Here is a 21,581-nt window from a genome sequence, read left to right on the forward strand (position 1 = left end):
GGGGTCGAGTCGTAGCAGTGCTCGCCAGCGTCCCTCGGACGCCGCGAGCGGCCGGGAGTCAGACTGGGGTGGCTGGACGGCTGGAGGAGAACCACCTGAACGCTTTTTCACCTCCCTCCCTTTGACGCCCTGGGAATCCGAAGATCCAGGGTCACGTGGTGTTATCCTGCGCAGACCAATCGAGCGCCTACCTATCGATTTTAAACCGATGTCCCCGCCCTTACCTGGAGCGTGACTTTCCATTGCGCCTTGACCCATTGTCTACGCACCCCTCCTCCCCACCCCCTCCTCCCCACCCGGTCCTCCCCACCCCGCGGCGTGGCTAGGAACTTCCCTCCCACCTCCACGTCTGCGCTGCCAGCGGAGTGTTCTGCCCTCGAGGCCCCATCTCCCGTGTTGCGTGTGCTTCATTGCGGCCAGCCTGTAAAGCTCAAAGCTCTATGCGCCCCTGCGACTTTTTAAAGCTGATTTTAGGGGGGGCCGCCGTGTAATCCGGCCTGGGGGGGGGGGGGGGGTCAGCCAATCTCCTGGCAACGGGAAACCGGGGGACATCCCTGCTAGGGGCCCTTCGGATGAAAGCCCGTGGGCCAGGCACCCCCCTTCGAGACCCTACGTGAGTGTGTGTGTGTGTTTAGTGGGAGTGTGTGTACGTTCGTGTGGAGGGGTGCGAGGGGATGGTGGCGCCGGCGGAGTTGCTCCGTTGCTGTGGCACCACAGTATCTATGGAATCGATAGTCATATCTATTGACTATAGTATTATCAGCTGACTATAGCAGTGTCTGCTTACTCTATAACAGTATTTAATTACTCTAAAGTAGCATCTACTCTGCAGCAGTATCTACCGACTCAACAGTAATATATACCGACTCTATTGCAGTTAACTTCTTACTCAGAGTACCGTGGTGAGGCCTAGTCTCGTGCAGAGCCCCCGGCCTCACCTAGATTGCCCAGCCGGCCGAGGTGGCACCTTGGAAGGCTGTGGCTGGGCTGCCACACCACGCTGCATAACATACCAAGCACAGATTCAATTTTCAAAATCGGCCCTCAAGCTGGAACAGATGCCTCAATTTATTGAAATGCACTTTACTTTTTTCAAATACAGCAACCCCCCCCCTCCCACCATCCCCGATCCTGTTAAAGCCATGCATTGTACTACATTACGGACAAAGTTTACAGGAATCTAAAGCAATGCAGTAAAAATTCAACGAAGCAATGTTGTAAAGCTAACAGTTGGCCAACTTAATTATTTGCCGGCCATTTCACCACAGCGAATGCACCGATATAAATTCCGCAACATTTAATGCTGCCTTGTAAAATACAAACATAACTCAATTAAATTGTCATGTCCATGCTCATTACAGCTTAAGACCGGTCGCACAAAATAACCAATTTTAGGAGACAATTAAAGCTTTAAAGTTAAGTCCGACTTTACAGAAATGTTTTACCACACCCATTAGACTAAAGTTTAAAACTATACTTACAATTATAAATGTGTAAAGTGTTCAACTAAACGAGGTGTGTATCTTATTTACACACCATAGACATTAAAAGAATCGCATATCAATTAACACAACCCACATACAGTCCTTGCACTACCCCTCTACGTAACGTTTTTTCAGACCCAACAAATTTTAACTTTTTAAATCAAGCAAACCCCCAATATATGTACACTCTGGGAGGAAGTTCTCTGCAACCTGCAACAACAAAAGCAAGCATTGCCGACATCAAGAAGCAAAACCAACAGATCATCGTCGACCCCACAAAGGGCTCCATTCTCATTTGGAGAATTTGGTTTGCGTGGTCCCGATTTAGGCCAAGATTTGGTGACAAGGTGCCTCTCCAAACCATCCAATTCCCTTCGTCAATCTCTAAAATTGGGCACGAGAGCGTTGCCAACCAACTCCATTTGAAAGAAACTACTCTACATTTGTATTTTACCAGGTAAGGCCCACGGAGCTATGCAGCGCTCTTTCCGGAGAGACATGGCCACTGTTCTGCCCCACGGCAGATATGGGGCTGTGTTTACACAGGAACTTCCTGATATGATGGTGTCGAGTTTGGTCACGTGACCTGGAAGTGACGCGTTAAGGGTCTCGAAGCGACGAGGCAAGGCAGGGGTGTCAGTCATTACAAAGAGTACAAAATGGAGGCACAATTAGCATCTCAGCGAAGACGGGAGCATCTGCTCATTGTGGGAATTTAAGAATCATTGTCTGCAAGTTCGTTTATCTCCATATATATAAAAGGCAAAGTTGTGAATGTGTGCCTGTTCAAAATGTTTAGCGTACTTCCCGACTTGCAACCAACTGGAAATTGGCCATGTGGGTACTTACCAGACTGTACACCACGCAAAAATGATAAAAAATACACTTTTTTTTTTAGGGGGGGGGGCAGGGAGCTCAATAATGCATATTTTTTTTGCACGGCAAGTGAGCTGTGGCGTCAAATCTGTCACGTGACCCTCGCATGTGGAAGCGTAACGCATTGCAGTGTAGTGGTTAGCGCTACGCTGCGCTACGAACCCGGCGACCCGAGTTCGATTCCCGCTCGCGGCCACCAAACGAGTAACTGCTTGGGTGTCAACATCGCCACTGGGGAGATAAAGGCGGCAGGGCGTGCTGCTGGCCACCAAACCCCTTCGTGTTCTTATAATTACTGGGACTCGTGTTATGTTAGGATTGCCGTTATAATGCTGTAAATGCCTTTATAATGCTGTTAAATTGTTACGATAAATATGGAGGCCTGGTTAACAATGAAGCCTGCCACTTGCATTATTGTGGATAGTTGTTTGTAATTAGATAAGTCGAGCCAGACTTGTGCCCATGTAACTTTAATGCATTCTTGAGAGCAAGGATGAAGATGTATCTCGTCTACAGTTCAGTGTTATGTGCAGCAGCGCTGTACATTTGGGCTGCAGTATGGTGATTACACAAAGTGACCTTATTGAACATAGTAGCTTATTCTCTTGTTGTAGAGCTATTCAGTGCTAATGTAGGTGCCTGGTCCATCCAGGACCTATGATTGAGATTCATGTTGTCCAAGACAATGTTATGATGCTGCAGTGTTAATTAATTATATTGATATTGCAAGTATTAACAGATGCTCTATTTTGTGCTGTGTTTTCCCATGAGTTTTATGTCGTTCTATTCGTTAAATACGTTGGAGTCGGATGGTCACCCTGGCTCTGAAGGTTTACTACTCGGATAGTGATGCAACGCAGCGTAGTGAGGCCGAGACAGCCACCACAAATGGATAGCTCAACGAAGTGGCTTATCGTGTAGACATTTATAGCAGCAAAATACTCTAAAACGCATGCTTTTAAAAACATGGGAGGGAAAAAAAAAAACAGAGGACCCGGAGAAAAATCCACATGACCACGGGGAGAACTTGAAAACTCCAAATATGCAGCAGGCGTCGGGGTTGGGATGGAACCCCAGACCTCCTGCTGCATACCAGGCAAAGTGAGTTAACATCTCCTAGCCACCGTGGCATCCAAATAGAATCGTCAAGAGGACATTCTGACACTTGAAGAAAACCTGTACCAATCTTGGCCATAACCATTCTTGTACCTCTTGATCTTCCAAACATGTGTAGAGGTGTTACGGGAGGGTGACACGCGGTTGTATAACGGTGGCCACAAACACGTCCGCTACGGTCACCACCCTGGGGGGCTGTGGGGGATGCTGTGATCACTCCCAGCCCCGCCCCTCAGTGAGAGACAGTATAAAAGGTGGGACCCGGGGAGCTGAGAGGCAGTTCAACTCAAGCAAGATGAAGAGCCAGTGAAGAACGAAGATTGACTAGCCAGACCCTGGAACTCCTTTGATTTGCTGACCTTCTGAGGGCCGGGCAAAGCAAGCCAGGGTGCGACACCGGAGCCGCGAGGGCCGATGTCCCTCTGAGGGCCGAACTCGTGTGGCTGGTGATCGGGACCTGCGCCGAAGCTGGGCCAGGTCAGATAGCCTCCCGGGAGAGGAACAGGATAGAGGGAACCAGGGAGCTAGCGTGGGCTAAAGCTCGGGGAACGTTTCCCTCTATAAAGTACGGGTGAAGAGGCCGTTACCTCTTCAAGTATAAGACTCGCAACTGTAACAGAAGTATCTGTAATAAATACGTGTTGCCTCAAGTAAACAGTCTCCGACGTCAATAAGGCCACTACACATGTAGCCCTCCAGCAGGTCAGATCTAGTCATGTTTAAGATTTTATATAAATGATGATTGAGAAGTTGTTCACGATATAATACGCAAATTATATTACGTGAGCAAATGCGGTAGTGTACCCATACTCTTTGGTTCTATTCGGTAAAGTCACTCCAGCGCTGTCCTCGAGACAGCCTGATCCCTTCACCCAATGAAGGCCGCTTGTGTTGTGGCCAAAACGTCGTGATTTTTGTTGTTTTATTTTTTACCTACGTGACTTTACTGAATAGAACCAAAGAGTATGGATCCTTGCAGTCACGAAAGCTTTAAATCTAGAAGTGTACCCATGGCTACAACCACGAGAAGGCGAGTAGAGTCAAGGACGTAATGAATGGGAAGAGGAATAGAAAGGGGTAGAGGAGACAAATGGAAAAATGGGATCAGAGACAATACCTTAAAAGGGTCTCTTTATCATCCTCCACGGAGCAGGGTATTTTCACAGGGGGGGGGGGATTTTGGGGGCAGAGGGTAAGGGATTCAGCAGGGATGGCCACACAAGTCACGTGACTTCCTCAGGGAGGCACGAGCAGATTCTCGATATTGTTTTGCAGCTTAACGGGAGTGCAGGAACGGGAGCTGCCCTTACCTGCACGTGCTCCTCCTCCTCATCCTCATCATCATCATCTGTCTAGGCCTGCACCTTGGCCGGCAGAGGAGACCGCAGCCCTGCTTTGGGCATGCCCGGCCGCCCGTCCCCACCCCACAGGGTCCGGCGGTTGAGCCAGGACGCGTGGCCCCAGCTGTGCCAGAAGCGGCGAGCACGCGCGGCCGGGAGGTTCACCCCGAACGTCTGCATGTTCAAGCGCTGCTCCTCCGCCAACGTCATGCGGCAGTTCCTTACAAGATGGAAGGGGGGGGGCTGGGGTTGTGAGCACAGCTGGTGCATCTTGCCAGTCATCTCAGTCTATCCATGGCCACTTGAGGTCTGTCCCATGACCTCCTGTCAGCGAGCCTTCGAGATTCCACGTGTACCTTCACCGAGTAGTGAATGGCGCGTGTTGGTATTGGAGGTGGAGGGGAGGGAGGAGATAAAGACGCAGCGCTACAACTTCTTGCTCGTGCCACTACTACTGGCAGAAGGGCGACAGTAAGTCACTCATTTTCATTTTGGCAAATATCGCAGTTTTTACGCCGGCACACGAAAAATGCCTGCCACTTGTAAAACATGTCACGGGATTCTTTGAACGTTCTCTGCCAAGCAGCAGGCGTACATCCCTACGGTTAATGCGCCCGCAATATATAAAATCAGAGCAGCCACTAGATTTGCACCGCGAATAGTTTTGTTGTTATGCGACAACGACTTTGTCTGACGCTCCGAGCAGTGGCTCACCCCACAGCATGTTGAAGAGTGGCCTGTGGATGACGACAGATCACGGTACTACAGAATTGCTCGAGTGAACGTTAAACCCTACATTAGAGGTTCCCTGCACGGTTCCACACCATCCTGCGTTTTAGAGAAATGTTCGCCTCATGCCCAGTCAAATAATTACACGGTTCTTCCTCTTACTTTCGAGCTAGGATTTTTTCCCGAATCAAGCGCAACACCGCAATTCACGTGGCGTGCATTTTCTGCGCAGAGTAATTAAAGTTAACGTCACACATTTGCAACGCCCCAAAGTTTCCAGATATTCAGCAGGCGTAGTCAACCGCATACAAGTGAGAAGGCAGCCAGCAACGGCACCAACAATTGCCCGAGATCTGTCATCCTATATTGGGATGGTTAGGCCAACTCCATTTGTGAGTTTTCATTACACGAGGGACGAAACCAAAGAAAACCCACACGTGCAAAGGTGGGAGAGTGAAGGGGGGGGGGAACAGCAACCCCATCTCCGTACAGATGGAGATGAATCAACTTGCTGTACTGCTACCTCCTGGCAAGTCAGTGCACATGGCAGAAGATTGTGAACCACCAACCCGTTGCCTCCTCCAGGCGCTGTATATAAAAAAGGTGTGCCGCCACCACTGCCCGTCCGAGACCATCAACCCCGCGATGAGCAAGGAGACCCAATTAAAAATCACAGGTGGCAGAAACGCCATTACCTTGCGCCATCTATGGAAATGTTGTCAAAGAAGCATCTTGTTTTGTCGTAGAAGCATTTGTCAGGAAACACGGCAGAGCTCCTGCTGCTGGGACCCCTCTGCTTGTCTGCAGCACAAAGGGAGACGTCAATGTCAGAAACTAATTAAGGGATGGCCTGGACAATTAAAGACAAAGATCCCAACCCCGTTTCGCTTCAGACTATCAGGGCAAGTGCTCTTAGTGAGTGGCACCCCGAGGCCGGCACGGCACACGAAGGCATGGGTGGGCCTAGCACCATGCCCGGCCACCTTTGTCTCCCTCATGGCGATGGCTGAGGTGAGCCACTAGAGGGGGGCGACGGTACAGATTTGTTGAACCAAACTTTTCAACAGAAGACGCAGTGGCAGCAGTGGCAACAGGCCACCGTGATGGACGCTCGTGGAGATTGCTCCTCGTGAACAAAAATTGTCAAAAGTGCATCATGGTCCTAAAGGGAACAACATTAAGTACAGGGGAGTCTCCAAATTTTTTTACCATTTGTTAAAATACAACCATTCACCAATGCGAGTCAGGGCTAAAACAATACGACCATAAACTTTGCATTATATTTCAGGCCCATCAAGCTATATGGCTCTTTTTCAGAAGAGACCTGGCCACAAATGATAGCTCAACGAAGTGGCTTATTACATGAAAATTTATAGCAGGTAAACTCCAACAAGTGCACGTTGATTCTAAAATGTGGAGGGAAAAACCGGATGACTCAGAGAAAACAGGTTTTTTTGGGTTAGATCGTGATCCAACCCAAAAAAAAATCTATCATGGATATTGGTCGCAAAAGCCTACATGTTAAACCGACCCAGAGAAAAATCCACACTACCACGGGGAGAGAGACGCTTGCAAACTCCAAATATACAATGGTCAGGATTTGGGTCAATCCCATGAGGCAAGGGAGCCCCCCCCCCCCACAGCCGCCTAAAAATTTGTTGGGACAAGAGAGGTGGTGTAAGACAAATCCACTGTTGCACTGCACATCCATGCTGTACATTGTCCAAGCTCCACTCTTTCTGCAACCCACACCTGACCAGAGTGATGCGAGGCCCTCACCCACAAGTGCAGTGACAGCCAAGCTTACTAAAGGCTGTCAAATGCAGAGAGTTTCTCAAGTTATCATTCCTCATGATTACTCTAACTCGTATGAAAAAAAGGGCCTAATATAAATGTCCACATAAGCTACTTCGTTGAGCTATCATTTGTGACCTGGTCACTTCTGAAAAAGCGATTAGCTCAGTGATCTTTACCTGGTAAGACAAGATTAGTTGATTTTTATTTTTTCAAGCGATATGTTCACTTGACCTATAGACTGTGCACTCCCATCGTGTTTTTGTATTGTATGTTGTTACATTCTGACCCGCCCCTACTGAACATCTGTGGACAAAAAAACCTTTGTAGCGCATCGAAATCCCCCAGTGGACAAATAAATATTCTGATTCTAAAAGGAGACATCCCACAGGAGTGGTGGTGGTGGTGTGAAACCGGGTCCCTCAAAGTGCTCCTTTTAAAAAAAAAGGTCCACCACCTTCTCCTTGCTTGGCCTTGTTGTCCTGGAACTCCTTGTCCAGCTCCTCGCGGTCCAGCTGCGCGTTGCTGCTCTCAAAGTCAAACTCCGCCTGAAACTCATCGCCCAGGTTCAGGGCCTGTGCCTTCTGGGGGCGCCCATGGCGGCTCGAGCCTGCGGGGAGAGAAAAATAAACGGCAGCTCGGTTTGTGATCCACCAACGCCGTGGTGGTGGCGGTGGTGAGATGTTAACTACCTAGCCTGGTACGCAAGAGCTCGTGGGTTCTATCCCGACCCCCTGCTGTATACTTGGAAGTTTGCATGTTCTCCCCAAATGTGAAACATTTCCTGCAAACTTTCTCCATTGGAATAATGCATCAATGAGTACACCCTGCTGCAAAGAAAAAAAAAACCTTTGCTGGACCCTCATGGACAAATGTGAGTCTCTTACTTTCGACCCAGGTTTCCTGGGTAAATATTCACGACCATAAAAAAATAGCGCACCGGCTGCCCGGTATTCAGGTCGGCACCAGCGGCCAAGAATCTGTTATTCTCTCCGCCCTCTGCACATGTTCAAAAGGCCATTGCCAAAGTCCAGGCTAATGCACCGCGTCGCCTTTGAGGCAACGTCAGTGATAAAAGCGGCAAGGGGTTTTTGCCTTCCCACCGCGATTTACAAAGCCCCACGACGAATGCGTCCACAGAAGTTGTGCACGGTGAGCCTTCAATACGCAAACACATTAATTAGTCTCCGTCGGTACGAGACGCCGACTGTAAATTGGGACACGTTGCTTCAAAACGAACTTACAAATTTGATGAAAAGATGAATGACGGCATGGGGGGGTGGCGGGTGGGGAGGGCGAACACCACCCACACCACCCGTAGCCGTACCTGCAATCTGCTTCACGGGGGCCCTCCGCCACCGCCGCCGCCGCCGGGGCGCCGTCTGCACCCCCCGCTCCACCGTGCCGCTCTTCCTCGCCGGCTGCTGCGGCGTGGCGTTGACGCGCGCAGCGGGCGCGCCGGCCGTGGGCGCTGCCGCACCTGTGGGCGATGGGCACAGCCGGCGCGCACCCACCGGTCGTCTCGGTTCGTCAGCCCGTCGGGGGGGGGCCACGTGGGACCCTCCCGGTGCGTCCCGGCAACGACCGGCGACACTTCATCTGGCACGGGCGCCGTGGTGACGTCACCGTCACTTAGTGGCGAAAGGCGGCTGTTGGTATTATGGGGCGGGGGGGGGCGTTCTACAACAGCTGTGTGGGCAAGACACAAGTGCCATAGCCCTCCATCACCCATCGTGGTGTCAGTGTCATCATCATCATCATTACCACCACCACCCCTCCCCCCCTATCGTTCCTCACGACTGCAGGTCACACGTTTGTGTTGTCACCAGGCAGAGGGGCTCACCGCACACAAATCCCAGCGTATCCGAGCGTGCCATTTTTACGTCGCTTCGAGCGAGGCCGTCAAAACCGCACAGATCACTCAGCGGCCAAGCGCAGCGTTTGCCGACCACCCCGTTTGCGTCTCCAACATTTTCTAAAAGGAAACTCCGCTTTCATTTGCTCTTGATGCAACCAATTGCCATAGCCACGTAGGTAAAAAATAAAATAACAAAAATCACGTTTCGGCCACAACACAAGCGGCCTTCCTCAGGTGAAGGGACGAGACTGTCTGGAAGACAGCGCTGTCCTCCAGACAGTCTCGTCCCTTCACCTGAGGAAGGCCGCTTGTGTTGTGGCCGAAACGTCGTGATTTTTGTTATTTTATTTTTTACCTACGTGACTTCACCCAATAGAACCAAAGAGTATGGATCCTAGCAGTCACGAACGCTTTAAATCTAGAATTGCCATAGCACCACCATTCATATATTTTGTCAAAAATGATTATTTTGCACGGGTTTAAAATATAAAAATATTAGCACACGTTTGTCGTTAGGGGCGTTTGCGCGCAACTTTTATGGGTCGGGCAGCATTACATTGGGGGGGTGTTAACATTAATAAACGAGACGGTGGAACGAGGGTCACCGGGGCTCTTGTCCACAAGCCACGGCATACTTCACGACTCGTCCTCCCGCCTGCAGAGGGAGGCCTCGGCTGCACCAACACGGACGGCACGAGGATTCACGACGCTTCCGTTAAAGTCGGTGGCTGTTGTAACCTTTGCCGCAGCCTTGCAACCCCTTTGGTTCCCAATCGTTCACAAACAACGTGCAACGTCAACAGACGTAAGGGGTTTGATGAAACAAAGCGGTTGCACTCGGCCCGCGCGCCCGCACCCAATCTGTATTTCGATGATATACCTTCGAAAGAAATCCCCAGAAAGGGGATCTTGCAACCCCCAAGGGGTGCGTGCACCCCTGGGTTAAGAACCACTGGGCGAGACGATCGTGGGGTAACACAGTAATATCAATTTACAACTCACACCCCTTTCACGTCGTCGCTTTATTATGAACACCGCTAACACAATTTACGTCGGTGACAGCATCGATCCTTTCTCGTATCCCCATCGCCTCTTGCTTCACCTACCCTGTAAACTACCCTGTGGTGTTGCGCGCATGACGACATGTACTGTGCTTTCGATAACAAAATACATTATTGATGTACGGTATTTTGGGAAAAAATTGCTTAAATTTACGTCGCACATTTCAGGAACGCATCACCAATGTAAATTGGGGTACTGCTCTACAATGCCCAATGTTCTGCTACACCATCTGCCACCCAACAAATTAAATTTGTCACCTGGAGCACCACACCAATTTATGTGGTTTCGGCAAACCAGAATGTTGAAAAAAACCCAAAAAAACAATCATATTTCCGTACGACGTCTCATTGGACATTACAAAATCGGGCATCAGGTGTTTGGTAAAAGATGCAGGTGGAGATCCGATCAGAAATCCTCTCTTCTCTCAATACCCAGCCAGTGAACAGGGTGGCCACAACCTCAGCACCACGATAGCACCTCGTTGAGATCAATATAGCAAGTTGCCTCTGGCAACCTCGTTTCTCACAAAACCACAGATTTTAAAAAAGAAAGTCTTCGTTCATCATCGCCATGGAGAAATGCATCGTGCAGGACCTTGAAGCCGCAATTAAATTTTGTTGGTGCAAATCTTAATTGGGTTAAGTTGTGGAAGAGGGGTAATTTTAAAACGTTTTTATTTTTTATCAGGCAAGACACCGAGCTATATTTGCACTTTTTCAGAAGCCACTTTACCACAAATGATCGTTGAATAAAGCGGCTTTCTTGATAAACGCCGTTATTGCAAACAACAAAACCCATTTAGCACCACATTTGTATTATCTCGTGGTAGAAGAGTGGCTCTCGCACAACTACGAACCCAACGACGCAAAAAATAACTCGATTCTCAGCCATATCACGAGCGAATTATATCCAAATCGGTGGCTGGCTCCCCACCTTCCCATTCACCACAACCGCACAAGTGAAGCGTGGCAGGTGAAATAACCACCCCACCCCGCATGACAAGACAGCGCGGCCTTCGCCGAGCAGTTCATTGACAGGGCACCAAATAATAACGCTTTAAATGACGGGTTATTTTGAAAAGGCGACAATTTAAAATACAATCACTGGGTATCACCATCAAGCGCAAAGTAAAAACAAAAATGCTCGTCCGCATGCACTACACATTATCATCATCATCGAGCTGTCATACACAGAGCCTTTTATTTTCCTGCATGCGCTTACGGAAATAATTCCATGAAGATAGCTGTAACTCAACTGCGTTCAATTAAGATCGCATTGAAATCACGCAGTTGCCTCTAAACGAGCAAAAGGCGAAAACGACCCGAGGCAAGGCCACTGGGCAACGGAAACCACGTGGCATTAAGAGGGCAAAGGTGCAGCCCTGCAGTGCCGATGTTTACCGCACACCGCACCCCCCCCCTCCCGTACCCGCAGCTCCTCCGTACGCAGGCTGCACGAAGGGACGGTGCCCGACCGCTGTGGCCCAGGCGTCGTGCCGCGCGTGGCCCGGGTGGCCGCCCGTGGCACCGCGGGGGGGTCCGGTCGGCGTGCCCGGCGCGGAGTGGCAGCTCGCCGCCGCTCCGATACCGCACGTGTGGCAGCGAGCGGCGGCCCCCCCCGGGGTGCCCGGCGAGGACTGGACGGGGGGTGAGGGTGGGTTAGGCAGCGATTAGAACAAATCACGACGGACGACGTACGCATGTCAAACTTCTTATGCACCTTCTTGGTTCTTTCGGTAAAGTCACCACCACGTAGAAGGGAAACAATAAAATAATAAAAATATAAAACTTTAAAATTCTCACGACGTTTCGACTGCAAGACAAGCAATCATCATCAGGTGTAAAAACCACAGCAAGACATTTTTTTTTAAAAAGTGGCGGGTTTTTTTTAACGTTAGCACCACGGAGAGCGATTTGGCAGTTATTCAGATGGACAAGTCCATCTATGTTCGGAAAAGAGGGGGGAGACGAAAATGATGGATGCGGTCTGAAAGCCACCGTAAGCGTGAACAATCAATTAAGACCCGGAATGGTTTATCAAATCCTTCCAATGATTGCTAAGCCAGAATTCCTTCCTCTCGGTTGAAATTGTCTCTGTGTTTGTATATGTGGATAGCCTCATAAACGAATCTCTCATGGTAGCCAGATGGCTTACAGAGAACCTCTGCAAGCCATCAGGCTACCATGAGAGATTCTCCCGTTTCGGTCTTAGGAGGAGGGATAATTGCGATGTCATCACCCGAGAGCCAATCAGGTGCCAAGGGTTGCGCAATTCAGCCACTGGCACGCTGGCACCCGGGCTCGGATCTTGGTAGCCTCTTCCATCTCCTCCTCCTCAACCTGTAAAAACCCTCCACAGCTACCACTGTTAGCTAACTATTGTAACTCTCAAATGCAACTTTCATCAAGCCCCCCAAGTGTGAAGTGCAGTCTCCAACCTCGTATTCTCCACCATCTCTGGCTTCCTCGATTCCAGTGCCGTGAAGGGAAAATTTGCCCGAAATGCGGCCGATCAGCGTTGACTTTTTTTTCCACATTTTGTCAACATGTTGCCAAAGCTGTCCCTTAAAGGCTTAACGGACGTTCGGGGCAAGTGCAGTGCGAGCAACTACGAGGCCGGCAAAGCACACGGAGGAGGTGGGGAAGCCAGACCCACGCCCGACCGCCTTCTCCCCAGTGGCGATGTTTATACATCGCACCAGGTGCTCATTGGATAGACCTCAGGAAAAGCCCGGGACCGTTTCAGATAATCGTCACCTGGCGTTGGCCGTAAGTGGGAATCAAACCCCGGTGGGTCGTAGGCGGGTTTGTGGTGCAGCGCATCAACCACTGTGCCACCGCTCCCCTAAACCATGGCACTGCTGCAGTGGCAAGATGTTAACTACCTCGCCTGGAGTACAATAGGTCGTGGGGTTTGATCCAGACCCCCGACGCCTGCATATTTTTGGAGTTTTCAACGTCCTCCCCCGTGGTCACGTGGATTTCTCTGGGTCATCCAGTTTCTACCTCCACGTTTTAGAACCGACGTGCATTTGGAGTATTTGGCTGCTGGAAATGTCCACGCGATAAGCCGCTTCGTTGAGCAAATCATTTGTGGCCAGGTCGCTTCTGAAAAGAGAGTCAAGTAGCTCGGTGGGCCTCACATGGTACAATAAATAGTTTAATGGTAAAGAGCGGCTGCACCTCTCACCTGCACCATGGCCACGTCGTGGTGCAGAGCGGACAGCATGTACTCGCACGGGGTCAAGTCCTTGATCTCGCTGACGCGAAAGACGATGTATTCGAAGACCTCCTCACGAGGGGCGATGGGACGGTCGGCGGGGCGCCCCTCCGTCCTGCGCAAGCGCACTGCGCGCACACAAAGACGCCCGCCGCTGGTACAGACCTCCACGTACCCGTTTGGTCAAGCGTTGTTACGGTCGAGAGCACCTATGCAGGTCGGAGCAGGTGCGTGGTTGTGGGTTTTGGGCGCCACTGTGGTGAGAAGTTAACTACCTCGCCTGGTATATATCGAAGGTCATGCGTTTCATCCCAACCCTGACAACACCTGCTGTATATTTGGAGTCAGCGAGGTTTTCTCTTCCCATGGGTCGAGTGGATTTCCCCCCCCCCCCTCCAGGTCCTTCGATAAGCCACTTCGTTGCGTTACCTACCATTTGTGGGGAGGTCGCTTCTGAAAGAGCAGTATAGTAAGTGGGCCTTACCCGCAACCTAAACAATTGTTTAAAATAGTTTCTAGCTGGTTCAGCTACCTTCATCCTCCCCAGTGCTGATTTAATCATCTTTTTTACTAACACACCGCACCAGGTAACTTCACTTGAAGGCAGTCTACCTACACGAAAACCAGAATGAGTTGGGATACAAGGCCACCACCGACGACGTTGTCTGTAGCCAGGAATCAAATCTAGCTCGCGGGGTTCCGAGCTGCACACATTTCTCAACTCTGCAAGCCAAAAATTGAGATTCATTTATTTCCTGCCAGAAGCTGTATTAAATATTCTTGTTTCTTTCGGTAAAGTCACGTAGAACGGAAATAATAAAAATAAAACATAAAATAAAAATGAAATTTATTTTATTTTTATTTAAATAAAATATAAATGAAATTTATTTTATATGTATTTTATTTTATTATGTCTTAGCTGTATTAAAACCAACCAATAGCCTGTCATCCATAAGCCATATGCCTGCAGGTATTGAATGTTTATGGGTATCAACATCACAAATCCCTATCATCACCGTCGCAAAGAAGTTCTCCATTGTGCCAATTTAATCCAGACAGGTGCCGTTGGCCCAGATCTGTGAACGAAGGCAAAAATGAATCTGGAACATTTCCAAATTAACTGTTTTGGGGCCTCTTCTTTGGTTCTTTCGGTAAAGTCACCACGTAGAATGAGAATAAAATAATAAATTGATAAAATAAAATAACACAATAATATTCTCACGACGTTTCGGCCACAACACAAGTGGCCTTCATCAGGTGAAGAGGTCGAGACTGTCTGGTAGGACAGCGCTGGAGTGTTTTGGGGCCGTCCAGAAATGACGTCACGCACCTGGGGGGGGGGGGTCAGACATTTGTGACGACGTGTGACGACTGGGGGGGGGGGGGAGTTTGATAAATGTGACGTCACATCAAAATGCGCAACTTTAAATATAGACAACACGTTCCACTTAATTAGACTTTTTAATGTTTTCTCCTACAAGATCAGAGTGCAGCGGCACATTAAATACGCACTACAATGACAACAATAGTTTAAAGCGATTTGAAGTGTGTTTTATTTTGGCGGGGGGGAGGGGGCAGAGCTTTGTGACGTCATATTTGAGGGCGGGGGGGGGGTCAAAAAAATCGTTCAGAATCGCGTGACGTCATTTATGGACGGCCCCTTAAGCGGCACCCTGCCGGGCTTTTTGGCCGGGGTCACGCGCCGTCTATGACCAGCCGCATCTCATTGCCCTGTGACTACCGACCCGGCTTCAACACTTGATTTTTGCGCGCAGCGTTTTAATACGTTGTTTTTGTGTGGAATTATTTGCTGGTTTATTCCAGAATGTTTCTGTTACGCGTCGTCGCTTTAAGATGTTCTGTGTTCAAATTTTGTTTGTTGCGGTTGCACCCCGACTTAAGATGCTCGCATGGCTCACAGGACTATACCTAATAAATGAAACTTGAACACGCGCACGCACCGAAACCACGAACTTGTTCAGGTCAACGGGGTTAATCGCGCGTTCGTGTTGGCATAGCTGTCAACCCCTTATCAGTGCCCCTAGATTGTTACAGATCGATTCAAACCCTTATTGGTCACCCCCTGCCCTTATAAATATCAACGTTTAGACAACGAGGTCCCGTCGCAAGGGAGAAACGCAAACAGACGGACGAAACAATGTGTGCCCGTATTGAAACGGCTGTGCACCCAATAACCTTCGTTGAAAAATACTTGAAACCACTGCGACCCAGAATCAGCAAGAACAACCTCAGAACATTCGTGATTAAGCGGGTGACGAGTTGAAGAACTTTGCCCCAGCACAGCTAGAGGCGCCGGCCATAAATGACGTCGCGCGATTTTGGACGATTTTTGCCACCCCCCCCCCCCCCCCAAAAAAAAATATATATAAAACACGCTTCAAATCTCTTTAAACTATTATCATTGTAGTGCGTATTTAATGTGGCGCTGCACTCCGATGTTGAAGGTGAAAACATTTATTAACAAGTCTATTTGATTAAGTAGAACGTTTCGATTTAAAGCTTTCGTGACTGCAGGGATTCATCTTATTGGCTCTTTCGGTAAAGTCACGTAGAATGGAAATAAAATAATAAAAATAAAACATAATAAAATAACATTTTATTTTATTAAAATAAAACATTATACAATTTTCTTAACAATAAAATGTTATTGCTTCATTTTTATTATTTTATTTCCATTCTATGTGACTTTACCGAAAGAACCAAGAAGATAAGTAGAACGTGTTCTCTATATTTAAAGTTGCGAATTTTCATGTGACGTCACATTTCTCAACTCCCCACCGCCCCTCGTCACACATCGTCACAAATGTCTGACCCCCACGTGACGCATCAATGGCTGTCATTTTAAACATTTCTGGGCAATTCCCACTGAGATTAAGGACTCTCTTACAAATCCAGGTTAATTGAAAACACAAAAGTACATACAGCAATCCAATACAATCATGATTTAATTTAGTTGTTTTCCTTTTTTTTAACCTACGTGACGTTACCGAAAAAAACCAAAGACTATCTTGTCGTTTGAGCATCTTAACACCTCCTGTTTGATTGCCCTGAAAAGGGTCAAACCCCTCCTTAATACCCCCCCACACATTGACCCCACGACACCCACACCAATCTGTCCAGAAGGCGACAACGTCGCCGACACGTTCACCTCCTCCTGGCAAACTTTCCCCAGCCCCAAGGCCTCCTCCTGCTGCTGCTGCTGCCCGAGCGAGTCGCCTGTTAGGACGACTCAAGCGGCTTCATTAAACCCTTAACCCGCAGCTTCGGGGTGTCCACAGTCATCCCGTGAACCACCCACCCCCCAGTGCGTAACCTTTCGCCAAGACGACGGTGGAGTCGTCCGTGTTGATGTCACAGAGGATGCCCTCGTAGCGGATGCCCGCCATGGAGAGCAAGCTCATCCTGACGCCCATGCAGGCCGCCCAAGTGGCCATGGTCGCCGGCTCTGGCTACGGGCGACGAGAGGGGCTGGTGGGGCCGCCTTGGTGGGGCCGGCCAGGAGGAGGGGGGGGAGGGGGGAACTTGGCCCGGATCGTGAGACGACGACGATGATGATGGTGGTGGTGTTGGTGGTGTTGATGGTGGTGGTGTTGATGATGGTGGTGGTGTTGGTGGTGTTGTTGATGATGGTGTTGATGATGGTGGTGTTGATGATGATGATGATGGTGGTGTTGATGATGGTGATGATGGTGATGTTGATGATGGTGGTGGTGTTGATGATGATGGTGATGATGATGGTGGTGTTGATGATGGTGGTGTTTATGATGATGATGGTGTTGTTGATGGTGATGTTGATGGTGTTGATGATGATGGTGGTGTTGTTGATGGTGTTAATGATGGTGGTGTTTATGATGATGATGGTGTTGATGATGATGGTGGTGTTGATGATGATGATGGTGTTGATGATGATGGTGTTGATGATGATGGTGTTGATGATGATGGTGGTGATGATGATGATGGCAACAACCCACCGCGTGGCCCCCACGTGTTCACGGACACGCCACTGGCACTGCAATGCACTCTGAGTAGCGCCAAGTGGGCGGGATTGTGGGGGGAGGGGGATTTGTTTCTCTTCCGCTCAACGTCGTGGGTTTTTTGCTTTGTGTTTCATTTTAGTCATTTTTTATTTAATTTTTAATTTCAATCTACGTGACTTTACCGAAAGAACCAGGAATGTGAACTGCATGAAATATAAAGTGGGTCACGTGCATGCCTCTCGACCAATAGAAATACGCGGCGTTTTTTTAAACCGAGGGGCAATTCCCCACCCCACCCACCCTGCCCCCCGTCCACCCCGCCCCTTACACCCCCACCCCGCCCCCTTACACCCCGCCCCCTTGCACCGCCCCGCCCTCTTCCACCCCGCCCCGCCTCCTTCCACCACGCCCCCTTCAAACCCCGCCCCTCCTCCACCCACGTCTCTCCGTGACGGTTTGAAGGCCCAGTTCAGTTTTCAGTTTATTTTAGCCCCGTGAGCGATTCGGCTCTTGAATCGGGTGCAACCACAACAAACAAAAAAAACAAAAACACGAACAAGAAAAACATCTTAAAGTGACTATGTGACTGTGCAAACAGAAAATCCATGAAAAAAACAGCAAAATATTCCTGAAAAAAGTAGCCGTACACCAACGCTGTGTGCAAAAAATCCCAGTGGGATGCAAGTCAAACAACAACCACAAAAACTTAGATTAAGGCCATCAGTTTAACTCCGTACTACAACAAAACAAACATGTCCAAACCTAAAAACGTTTTCCAAATCACCAAAAAATAAAGCCATAATTGCAGCGTAACAGTGATCACAGGGACTGTGACCGAATTTTTACAATTAACTACATAAATAACATGTAACACCAAATCCTAGAGCCATAGTTGGCTGCATGAGTTACTCCACAACAACAGATGCACCGGTCTGAGTATCAAATTACTCAATGTACCTTTAAGATCAGCACGCTAAATCAAAATACAGATAATACTTTGCAGCGTCATCCGGAGCGAAACATTTTATTTTATGTTACGCCAATGAATAGCAGTGGCAGCTAGGGGTGTACAACTCCTCGAGAGCAGTTTTGAGAGAAGATCTCATTGGTAGCGATTCAAGTTGCAGTTTATTGGCAATAGCATTCCAGACGCTGGGGGCATCAATAGCAAAGGCCCTTCCTACGGCAATAGGGAATGTGAAGCTGGTAAATGAGCGAAGACCTGAGGTCAAATTTGTTATTTGAAATAGAGTGGAGATCCAGCAGGTAGTCTGTGGATTTTTTTGTAAGTACATCGTGAATAAATAAGATCTGGTGCACAAGCCGTCGAACATTAAGAGACGTTAAGTTTGACCCAATGTAGAGATCACAGTGGTGAGTCCTATATGTGCAGTTCAATGTAAATTTTAAGGCCGAGTGATAGATGGAATCAAACTTCTTCAGTACAGTACTTGGGGCTGATTTATACACGATGTCACAGTAGTCAAGTAGAGACAGTATGGTAGCTTTTATCAATTCCAAACGGAACATTGGGGGGAAGCAGTGCTTGTGTCGATACAGAAAACCAATTTTTATTTTTGTCTTTTTACCAATATAATCAATGTGATCTTCAAAATTCAGTTTTGAATCCAGGATGACCCCAAGATACTTATAGATCTTGACTTGCTCTATTTTATAATTATTTAAGGAATGTAATTGGGGAAACATGACTTCCTGCTTCAGTCCTGGTGAGAAGCATAGCACCTTGGTTTTGTAGGTATTCAGGACTAGTTTAAGAGCAACTAGCTGATGTTGTAGTTTGTTGAAATCACCCTGTAGCTTAGCAATCACGTCATCCGGAGAGCGGCCAGCAGTAATCACTATTGTGTCATCTGCAAAAAGATTTACCCTGGAATGATCCAGGTCAGTGCCCAAGTCATTGACATAAAGAGAGAAGAAAAGGGGGCCGAGGATGGAACCCTGTGGAACCCCTTTTGTTATCTTAACACTGTTTGACCTCCAACCATCTGTGAATACAGTTTGGGTGCGAGAAAAGAGGTAATTTTGTAACCATTTTACTGTGTTTTCGGAAAAACCGAGGCAACTTAATTTACTAAGCAGGGTGTTGTGGTCTACTGTATCAAAAGCTTTGGACAGGTCTAGAAAAAGACAGGTACAGTACTGCTTATTATCAAGGCTACTGTAAATGTGATTCAGAGAGTCTAATGCAGCAGATGTGGTGCTGTATTTTTTTCCGAACCCAGATTGTTTCAGATGTAGTAGATAGTTGGTGGACAGGAAACTGCTAATTTGGTAGGTCAATAATTTTTCAAAAATTTTCATCAATGGGGACAAAATTGAGATAGGTCAGTAGTTATTTGGATCATCTTTAGGGCCCCCTTTGTGAAGTGGACGGACATAGGAATGTTTCCATTCTAGAGGAACTGATGCTTCTTTGATGGACAGGTTGAAAATATGGGCTATATGTTTGTATATTAGGTGACCAACAGTTAGTAGAGCAAAGACGGGAATACTATCTGCTCCGGAAGAGGAAGACCCTTTGAGGTAAGACAGTTGTTTCAGAACATTACTTTCGTGGATTGTCTGGAAACTAAATTCGTTTAATGTTTGGACAGGGGTGTAGGAATTTGCATGAGCAGAGGTGACTCCCAATACATTATAAAAAAAGATTACCAGCTTCAGAAAAATGAAGGTTAAAATTGTCAACTATTTTTTTGGGATCTGAAAAATATTCCCCATTTCGGTTAAGCTCAACGGGCAGATTGTCTGTTTTGGATGCCTTTTCGATATATTTGTTTTCAAGAAAATCCTGGCATTTCCATGTGATTCCAGGAGAGTGGAGGAAAAGTAGGCATTTTTTGCATGCCGTATTTTTTTGACGTATCTATTCCTTAAAATCCTGTATTCTAGCCAGTCATTGACCAAATTACTTTTCTCAGCACATGCCCAAGCCTTGTCCCTAGTTTTCATTAGCTTTGTAATCAAATGATCAAACCATGGTGGGCGGTTGCATTTAGTTTTAAATCTAACCAACGGAGCATGTTTGTTAAGAATTTGGAGAAACGTGTACCTGAAAGTCTCCCAAGCCGTAATCAGGTTGGGGATATCACAGACCTTGTCAATATCCGAGTGAAGCACATCATTAGCAAATGCCTGAGTGCTGAAGTGTCTCATAGAGTGCTTCTCAACCAATTTAGGGGGGCTTTGGGTCTGGCTGATGATCTCACTCCAAAAATGAAGGAGTGATCACTAAGGTTATTACCCAGAACACCAGTCAGTGTGAAATTGTGAGGGGCATATGTCAATAGGACGTCAAGCAGAGTTGACTGTCCCGAATATTTTAGGTTGGGTCTTGTGGGGACATTTATTAATTGAAACAGATTAAATTCATCTGCAAAATGTGTGGCCACGGCCGGCGGGTTTAGCCAATTCCAATTTAGATCACCCACTAAAACTATTTCACCTTTAGGGAGGTGCCCAAAAAGCTCTCTCAGTGCAGACGCAGCTTCAACATCCTTCCCACTAGGCGGTCGATAGCAGCACACTACCAATATCTGTTGATTATTTGGGAGCGTTATTTTGAGAGCGAGACCTTCAAAGCAACATTTTTTAAACAAGGAGTGAGCTAGTGAACAAGCTCCTCAGCCGCCACCATTTCAGTCTCCGACCGCCAGCGCTTCCTCTGCGTCTTCGCCATCAACAACTCCAAGTCCTTCGAGGACATCCACCAGTACAGGTGGGTCGGTGTGTGTGTGTGTCGGACTTAACGCATCCACAAGTACAGGTGGATGTGTGTCGGACTTAGTGCATCCACAAGTACAGGTGGGTCAGTGTGTGAGTGTGTCGGACTTAGTGCATCCACAAGTACAGGTGTGTGTGTCGGACTTAGTGCATCCACAAGTACAGGTGTGTGTGTGTGTGTGTCAGACTTAGTGTATCCACAAGTACAGGTGGATCGGTGTGTGTGTGTGTGTCGGACTTAGTGCATCCACAAGTACAGGTGTGTGTGTGTGTCGGACTTAGTGCATCCACAAGTACAGGTGTGTGTGTGTGTCGGACTTAGTGCACCCACAAGTACAGGTGTGTGTGTGTGTCGGACTTAGTG

The 21,581-nt window shown here is 48.1% G+C and overlaps 1 protein-coding gene across 2 annotated transcripts; it reads right to left on the reverse strand.

Annotated features, from left to right (window-relative positions):
- Nucleotides 1-1,039: 1,039 nt before the first annotated feature.
- Nucleotides 1,040-17,516, reverse strand: LOC142913457 (protein LSM14 homolog B-like). Of its 2 annotated transcripts, none has more exons than XM_076060995.1 (8): nucleotides 16,813-17,516; nucleotides 13,449-13,606; nucleotides 11,688-11,895; nucleotides 8,667-8,819; nucleotides 7,797-7,949; nucleotides 6,241-6,346; nucleotides 4,787-5,036; nucleotides 1,040-1,694 (listed from the first exon to the last, which is right to left on the reverse strand). In XM_076060995.1, exons 1-7 carry the CDS (start codon nucleotides 16,931-16,933, stop codon nucleotides 4,829-4,831), a joined length of 1,107 nt encoding a protein of 368 aa, XP_075917110.1. In that variant the 5' UTR covers nucleotides 16,934-17,516; the 3' UTR covers nucleotides 1,040-1,694; nucleotides 4,787-4,828. The 2 variants fall into 2 exon arrangements, with proteins under 2 accessions (XP_075917110.1, XP_075917109.1); XM_076060994.1 differs by having other exon boundaries at nucleotides 16,798-17,516.
- Between the last annotated feature and the right edge of the window lie 4,065 nt (nucleotides 17,517-21,581).

The sequence above is a fragment of the Petromyzon marinus genome, unplaced genomic scaffold (assembly GCF_048934315.1).
Source record: "Petromyzon marinus isolate PM22_M1 ecotype Great Lakes invasive population unplaced genomic scaffold, UKy_Petmar_22M1.pri1.0 PM_G_Scaffold_26, whole genome shotgun sequence".
Classification (NCBI taxonomy): domain Eukaryota; kingdom Metazoa; phylum Chordata; class Hyperoartia; order Petromyzontiformes; family Petromyzontidae; genus Petromyzon; species Petromyzon marinus.

Excerpts from the sequence above, each read along its gene's own strand:
- LOC142913457 (XM_076060994.1), bottom strand. The coding sequence starts at position 16,933 with ATGGCCACTTGGGCGGCCTGCATGGGCGTCAGGATGAGCTTGCTCTCC. Across the intron at positions 13,607-16,797 it reads GAAAGGTTACGCACTGGGGG|TGCGCTTGCGCAGGACGGAG; the intron begins GTGGGTGGTTCA and ends GTGTGCGCGCAG. Across the intron at positions 11,896-13,448 it reads ACGACGTGGCCATGGTGCAG|TCCTCGCCGGGCACCCCGGG; the intron begins GTGAGAGGTGCA and ends CCCCCCGTCCAG.